Here is an 8489-nt window from a genome sequence, read left to right on the forward strand (position 1 = left end):
TTTTCTTTCTTTTTTTGCCTTAATGCAAACCTCTACCTTAAGGCATAGTTCTGCTTTCTGCCTGAAGGTAAAACTATGCCTTAAGGTAGAGTTTGTGTTATGGCTGAAGTTCAAACTCTGTCTTAAGTAAAGTTTGCAGTCAAACTCTAGTTAAGACAGAGTTTGAACTCTGCCTGAAGGTTGCAAAACTCTGCCTTGCGAATCCAAATTCTACCTTGTAATTTTTTTTTTTTTTAATTTTTGATTGGGCGGGGGTTCGAACCCGAAATCAAGGGGTTTTAGCGAAGGACAAAAATTAAAGACCACCAGTTTGAGGGATAAAAATTAAAGACACCCCGAGTAAGGACAGTCGTGCAAATTGCCCCTAATTATACTACTGAAGGTAACATGTGGGCCTTTGTTATCAAGTCCAACCAGTTCTTTTCTATAGGCCTAATGGATGATGTACAACCAATGGGCTTTAGCCCCTAGCGAAGTGTCATTACTGATTTTCTCATCAAATAGCCCTTTTTCGAGGGGGAAAATGACACTGTGTGTCCACTTAACCAAACTAATCCCACATTTGACCACTGTTTGGGGTTAATCCCACTAGGTGTCCAGTCTGCTCAAATTAATGCTAAAAAATGGCCGGTCGGCCCAAAATAATGTCAAGGCTGGCCGGCCGGCCCAACAACCCAGGCGCTTAAAAAAAAAAAAAAGACTTTTTAGTCGCCACAAAAACGTCGCCACTAAATGGCTGCTACAGCATATATACATATGTTGGAATTATATATACACTTTATATACAAGAATTATACAGTTTATATACATATACTGGAATTAACCATACATTTATTATACATAAATTATACGTTAATTATACATTTATTATACAATAATGATATGATATTTATTTTTTAACATATACAATAGTGATACATATTATATACCACAATGATATGGTTTCTATAATACATTTTTTATACGTATGGTACACTTTCTATACCAGACTGATACAGTTTATATACACATGCTGCAATTATATATACACTTTCTATACAAAAAATGATACATATTATATACAAAAATGATACTATTTTTTATTCTATACAGGGCAGTTGCACTGTGCTGATACACAAATGATACATATTATATACAAAAATGATACATACCTTAGTGATTCATATTTTATACGCTTTATACATTACGTATAGGTACTGATACATATTTTATACACAAATGACACATATTATATATAAAAATCGCCTCAAACATTTTTGTGTTTGAGTTTTTATTTGAAAATTATCTTATTTAAGTTTTGTAATGGATGGGATTAGTGTAGTGGGTATAATTTGAGTTTAGAAGAATTGTGGCCAGCAGGTGGCATTAGTTTCACCCGACCGGCCAATTACGTCCTTTCCCCTTTTTGAGGCTGCTGTTTACTAGTATATTTTGTCTTTTGAAAAGTTTTTAAAATGTCTATGACTTACAATTGGAAGAATGAAAAGAATTAGTGCTACCAGTTCCAGACAAAGTTTAATCATAAATTTTTTTTTTTTTTTTTAATAAATCTTTCAATTTCTTCTACAATGGTTTGAAGTATCCAGTGAACCTTTGAACCCTACCGGACAACACTAGTGGCCAGTTTCGTGTAATATTATCTATTAGTAGTTCAGTTTCTTCTACAATTTTAGATCATTAGTCAAGTACAACATTGATTTGAATTTTACGTGTAGTAGTTTGAACTTCAGGCCATCAGTTGCAACAATTTTTATATGGAAATACTTAATTGGTCTGAAGTTCAAATTACTTCACCTAAATTTCAGAACAATGATGCCATTGAACTTCAGTCAATTGGCCTGAAGTTCAATCCAATAGTTGTATTTCTCAATCCAATAGTTGTATTTCTAATACTCTATCCGAAAGTTATCAGTATTTCTCAAATTTTTTCCTATCTAATGGAATGCTATCGGATCAAATGACAAAAAACATTGTCCATTTTATTTCATTCAACCGCCACAAGATCAACAATTCCATAAGCTTGGACTAACATTCAGATGCAAAGGTTCGTAAATAATGTACAAAATACAAAGATTTGACTCAAAAAGAGGGCATTCATTAAAGAGGGCGGCCTTTATACCAACACCTTTCTTAGGATGTTGTTTAATGTTTATGGAAAATCCATCTATTTTGCACTCTTTAAATATAAATATATATATATATATATATATATATATATATATATTTATGTAGATTCCTTGGATACAAAACTCATACAGACCTCAATATTCCCCTATTTACATTTCATTGTTAAATATCCTTCTCATAATACATTGTCCTTCATCTTCAAAACTTGATTATACAACCTAACACATGAAAATATACAACCGATATACAAACCTAAATAAGAGCTGAAAACGCATACAATCGCAACTAAGGTAGAAGCCCAGCCACAAGTTCAACTGAACCTAGTAGCTTTTGCTCAAACAATGTATTTATGTTAAGAAATTCATTAAATGTGTCCACATTAAATTTAGAACCCAATTATTATCACTTGAAGTTGTCTTTCTAAAATCCAGAACCCGTAAAGTGGAAATCCTGGCTCAGCTCAAGAATGTATTAGCTCTGGCACAAGCCTGCGGAAATATGAGAGATCATCCTCCGAGCAGGAAGTTCGTTCCTCCGCTAGTAGCCTCTTTTCCAACAATAACAAATGTTCTTTTCCTGCATGAACTATTTTCGAAAACTGAGAAACAGCTGAAGTAATCTCTTCAACAAAATCTACAATCACTCCCTCAACACCCATCATGTATTGCAAGTAAACCACTTCCTGCTCATTGCTGCAAGGGTATAAAATGTATTTGTTTAGTACACTATGCCCGTTCAAGGAAAATTAGACTAACATACAACGACAATCTCTTAAATTTGCCAAGAATTTCTTTTATATACTATGACACGTTAAATTGTACACCTGCACACATGATAAAATGTTCATATTAAACACTTTCGACTCATATTTCGAAAAAGGTTCTGTGTGTGCCTCAATCGGCACAGACCGTAGTTTGAGTATCTAAATGAAATTTATTGACAAGTTTAAGGGGTTATCGATGTATTCTGCCAAAAATTAAACTAATATACATACAGTACGGAGTGTAATAACTCTTTGGATTAAATGCAACAAGATGTGAAACTTACTTTAGCTGGCCATATGTCAAAAGGGAAAGATTGGACTCTTTAATTTTTGCTATCATTCTTGGATTTATTAAAATTGCTTTGACCTCTGAGACAATGCCTTGCAGGCCGCCTTCTAAGCACAACTTAATTGCCTCGTCCAATGAATTCCTTCTGATGTCGGAATAAATTTCAGATCCTCCATTCGTTAGGAAGAAAACCTGGATCATCATATACACGACACATTTCAAGAAATGATCAAACGATGTGTACATTCTATAATTTAACAAAAGAAAGGGAAAACCGTGTCCACTCGTAAAGTCACAGAAGCGAACTCGTGCAATTAGGCTATCCTCTAGAAGATTGTTCATTCCTAGTTATGGAACTGCAGTTAAACATTCAATAATTTCATGAACCTAAACGGTCATAAATAGAGGCTGATGCCGCCTTATAGTACCTTGTTCATATGAATCCAGTACTTCCGACGCAAAGCATAAATTTATGCGTAAAACTTCATTAAGATTGCAACAATTAGTAGGTCTGAACTTTGAACGCAAAATATAATACGTTTAACACTAGGAACCTTAAAGATTGAACCGATAGAGTTTAAATTTTGGATCCGTCTTTAGTCATAAATCCATTTACTCACCGGATAGGTGGTCTGCTGCTTCCTGATCAATTGAGCTGCATCTGGTTGAAAGCTCGAGAATGTGATGCACCGACCTTTAGCGTGCTTGAACACTACCTGGCTCATAGTATGTCATCATAAAATGTTAGTACTAACAATTTTTGGTGTCATAGGAAAAAGAAGGGAAACTACTAATTGAATATAGATGCCTAGTAGTACAGAACTACCTGCAAAGCTGCTTGAATAACACGAACAAGTTCGTCTTCTCTATAATTTCTCTTGTCATCAAACTTAAACTCAATGTTAAATCCTACGGACTGAGTGACATTCTCGAACACATCTTGCAGCGTACAGAATCGATCGTCCTCTTCAACCTTCCATTCAAAGATTCTCCCATCTTTCGTTTTTCTGAATAAAGGTTTGTCCACCTATTCACAAAAAAAAATATCAGTACAGTTTCGCAAATTTAAAACCATCTGAAACGCAAAGGGCGAATAATCCATTACGTTTGTTGAGGCATTCTGAGGTCCATATGAAAGGAACTCCTCCAAAGTGAGGTCTGTAACTCTTTTTTCGATCAATGTGCCCTGAAAAGTGATTGCAACGTTGATATCAAGAGTCAGGACATCCTTAAATTATCATATTCGAGCATGGCTATAATGGATTTTTTCGTAACTAACCTCTTCCTGTGTAAAAATGAAGATATCGTGGAAAATAACTGGATGGCCATCACTTGTTACCTGCAAAATGATTTTGATACACAGTTTCATCTATGGTATTCTTTGCTTGCCCGTTATATTTGCAAGCAAACCTACCAAGAAGCAGGGCCGGTGTTTCGAAAGGAGGAAAAAATTTGAAAAGACAAACAAATAATCAGTGTCTTAATTGAACTCAAATATCCATAGAGATAGATACCCAATCAGACACGATATGAAAAGAAAGTTTTTAGCTCAGAGAATCCAGAACCAAGCAAGTTATCTCCAATTCCCCCAAAACGAATACATAACTAATAATAGAATCGATAGGCTAGCAAAAATTGAAGCAATATTTATTGATATTCTTGCAAAACTAAATTTAATATGACAAATTTGTTGTAATGCACCAATGTAGAAGGTTTCCATTGATTCCTGTGTTTATATCCTTGCTACAATTTGCTAAGTCTTCATGGTGATAAAATGAAGTTATTGGTCATGATCACACAACAAACATATGAACTGACACATATAATATGACGGTGCAAAAGAAGTTAAGGCTGGACTGCTAAAGTTCTGACGTCTAGTCAGAGACGAATCCAAAATTTAAACTTCATGAGTTCAATTTTAAGATTATTAGTATTGAACCCGTTATATTTTAAAAGTTTGGGTTCATATCTACTATTCATTGTAATTTTAGTAGATTTTTACACATAAATTTATGCTTCGCGTGAAAAGTTCAGGCTTCAAATTGAACGCATAACTAACATTCTTCATACGCCTCTGCATCTAATGCAAGATGTTCCCATAGTGTGATTGTTGAATGTTCTTTTACTTAAGTGATAAGCATTTATGTTTCCTCTCTGTAGTTCGATACTGGCTAATGCGAATTCTTGGGTGTAAGGCTCATTAAAGGGGAGAGCGTACTGTGGTTTTTAAATTTTGAAGGCTTGAACCTGAGACCTTAATAAGGGTGAAGGAATGCAATGCTCGCCACAAACCCGGTGGTGATAAACATCCATGTTACTTCTATTAATGAATGCAATGTCCCTGTTTTGTGTAACTTTATTCCTTTCAGATTAAAGACCACTTAATAAGCATTTCTAGAAAGATAAAAAGTGCTTATAAGTTGAGTGTTTGCCCCAAGTTATTCGGTAAAAAATAAGTGTTTTTGAGTAGTAGTTTCAAAAGCTAGAAAAAATAGTTTTTTCACATAAGCACTTTTGGAATATTAATCAAGCACACGGTATTGCTTTAACGTAGTTAAAAGTGTGTTTAAATTGATTAACTAAACACAAATTATTAATATCCAAAAGTATTTTTCTAAAGGGAAAAGGGTCAAAATGACCCTGGAAAATGGCTAAAAATATACTCCGTTACAAATTTGGGTCTAAAATATCCCTCCCGTTATTAAAATTTTCAAATATATCTCTGTCTTAACGGAAATCCCCATTTTTAAACCCACTCTATTTAAACCCGACCCAACTACATAAAAAACTCATATGCGACCAACTTATTTCCGAGTCCTACATTTGGAGCCACTAGGCACAGGAGCGGGTAACCCATATGATTTTTATTTAGTTGGATCCGATTTAAATAGAGCAGATTTAAAAATAAAATCGGATTATTTTGGAATTTACATTAAGACAAGGGTATATTTGAAAATTTTAATGACGGGAGGGATATTTTTTATCCAAATTTGTAATAGGAATATTTTTAATCCTTTTCCCAAAGCAAAGGGATATTTTTGACCCTTTTCCCTTTTCTAAAAGCACTTCTTACAAAAATGCACTTATCAAAATAAATAAATTTTAAAAAATTTGGCCAAACTGCAGGTATAATCCACAAATGTTGATCGATGTTTTATGAAAGCTCCTTCCTCTCTATTCAAATAAATAAATAGCTAAATATTTACTCGGTCAAATATGAATGCTGAGTACAAGTGTCCAGGGCTCAAAGCATAAAGCTGTGTTATAATTTTTTAAATTATTTAATGATTAAATAATTTAAAAAATTATAACTGTTGGTAAATATAAAAAAGAATTTATTTGACCAAGTAAAATGATGTGATGACAATAGATCTTTCAAAATAGGACACCACCTGCCACGTATACGCGGTGCCTCGTGTCGTTTCTAGAGGTTGACAGTAAACAAGGCTATTGTTTTTTTATACTCTTCCCAACCGTTCATAAAAACTTTCCAGCATCTAATATTACTCCATTCGGATTAAAAATAGTGTTCACTTAGCTATTTACATACTCTTTAAAAAAAATATTAATTTCTAAATAAAAATAAATAATTTAACTAAACTGCCCTTAATTAAAAAGGTATTGGGATTTAATCACATAACACTTAACAGGGGCAAATTTAAAAAAATAAAATTAATTCTTTCTTGATTTGTGCACTCTTTTTGACTTAAGGAAAAAAAAGTTAAGTGAACACTCTTTTTGATCCGGAGGGAATAATACCTAGTTAATTATGGTAATCTTATTAATTAAATTTAAGTTAGATGTATAATCACTTAATTATGATTAAGTGATAGATTTGTGTATACACATATTTTATGTTCATTGGTTGAGAATAAACAACCATTCGAGTAAATATTAACCGTTCTTTCAAATGGGATAAAAGTATTTCTCACACGCCTGTACGAGGAATAATAAATTAAATTACTGGAGTTGTGTTGTGACTTGTGTCACGAAAAACTTTTCTTGCTTAACTTTTTCCTATCTCAATATTCAACCACCGACAGCAATAATAAGATAGAAAATAAATTTTTTAACAGAAGAGTGATGAAATTGGTCTGAAAACGCAGAACTTATTAATAAATTAAGTCTCACCTGAACATCAAATTCGATGAAGTCGACGTTGAATTTAACAGCTTCATTGAAAGAACGCAAAGTATTCTCTTTGATTGTTTTTGATCTCTTATCACCAGATAATTGCAACATGTTTGTCCCACTTCCTCTATGTCCCATTACCACAAACTTAGTACTCCTGTCTTCAATATCATCATCCCCTATATATTTGCATATAAAAGAAACAAAGAAAAAGAAAAATAAGGTTGAAAGAAAATAATCAACAGGAATTGCGAGGAATTGCGATGAAGTGGTAAATACTCCTTCAGCAAGGAGTAAGACTTTCAAGCGCGAAGTTGGATTTGAATTAGTCGGGCACTAACGTGGATACTGTTCTTCATTATTAATCGGAGAGGTCTCAAATTCGAATCTTTTGGCTATAGAGTCACTTTTGATAGGGAACGTTTTACCCCCACGAAGGACTTTTCAAGCATTTTTAATCCCACGTGAAACTTTTCAGCGCGAATTCGAATTTAATTAGACCCCAATACAAGTACCGAAAATCAAATGGAAACCCAAAAAAGGTGAAAGAAAAGAAGAGATGGATAATTACTTACCATTGGAAAGAAGAGTAGAATTATTATTGTAGAGTGGAAATGTGACATTTTCATGGATTTGATCAATATGTGGAACTTGAGAAACAGGAACTGCCTTGAGAGCCATTTTTTTTTTTTGTTTTGTTTTGTTTTGTTTTGTTTTTTTTTTTGTTCTTTTGGAGATAACAAGGTCACCTGATAGTATTACTTTTTATGAAATGGATATACGTGTGTGTTAGGAGTTGGGACAAAGAGAGTTGTTTGTGGTTGGTATTTAAAGGATTCCAAACTTTTACTTCAAAGTAAAAACCGTGTTTCATATTTATACCCACTAAACGTGTATGGTGGTTCTACCCTCAAGTTTTGGAGTTTTTCCCTCTTCAATTTTTCTATTCTCTTTTTATTTTTATTTTTTTTATTTTTTTATTTGAAGTTTTATTTGGTAACCAAAAAAAAAAAAAAAATGGTAACCGAGTAAAAATATTCGTACTCAATTAGTGTGATTTATTGGTTCCAAATTATAGATTACACGTTATCTTTTTTAAGAACTTAAAGTTTATGGGTTTCCAACAATCTCAATTTAAAAAAAAAAAAAAAAACAAAACAAAACAAAACAAAACTTCAT

General features: G+C 33.0%; 1 protein-coding gene across 3 annotated transcripts; it reads right to left on the bottom strand.

Moving 5' to 3' along the window:
• Positions 1–2233: 2233 nt before the first annotated feature.
• Positions 2234–8015, bottom strand: LOC132032612 (glycerophosphodiester phosphodiesterase GDPD3-like). 3 transcript variants are annotated; one of them, XM_059422261.1, is made up of 8 exons: positions 7886–8015; positions 7311–7489; positions 4459–4518; positions 4285–4365; positions 4006–4206; positions 3800–3895; positions 3175–3371; positions 2234–2819 (listed from the first exon to the last, which is right to left on the bottom strand). In XM_059422261.1, the coding sequence occupies exons 1-8, from the start codon at positions 7989–7991 to the stop codon at positions 2588–2590; spliced, it is 1152 nt and encodes a 383-aa protein (XP_059278244.1). In that variant the 5' UTR covers positions 7992–8015; the 3' UTR covers positions 2234–2587. The 3 variants fall into 3 exon arrangements, with proteins under 3 accessions (XP_059278244.1, XP_059278246.1, XP_059278245.1); XM_059422263.1 differs by lacking the exon at positions 7886–8015 and having other exon boundaries at positions 4459–4589; positions 7311–7448; XM_059422262.1 differs by lacking the exon at positions 2234–2819 and having other exon boundaries at positions 3171–3371.
• Between the last annotated feature and the right edge of the window lie 474 nt (positions 8016–8489).

Source organism: Lycium ferocissimum, chromosome 10 (assembly GCF_029784015.1).
Source record: "Lycium ferocissimum isolate CSIRO_LF1 chromosome 10, AGI_CSIRO_Lferr_CH_V1, whole genome shotgun sequence".
Lineage (NCBI taxonomy): Eukaryota > Viridiplantae > Streptophyta > Magnoliopsida > Solanales > Solanaceae > Lycium > Lycium ferocissimum.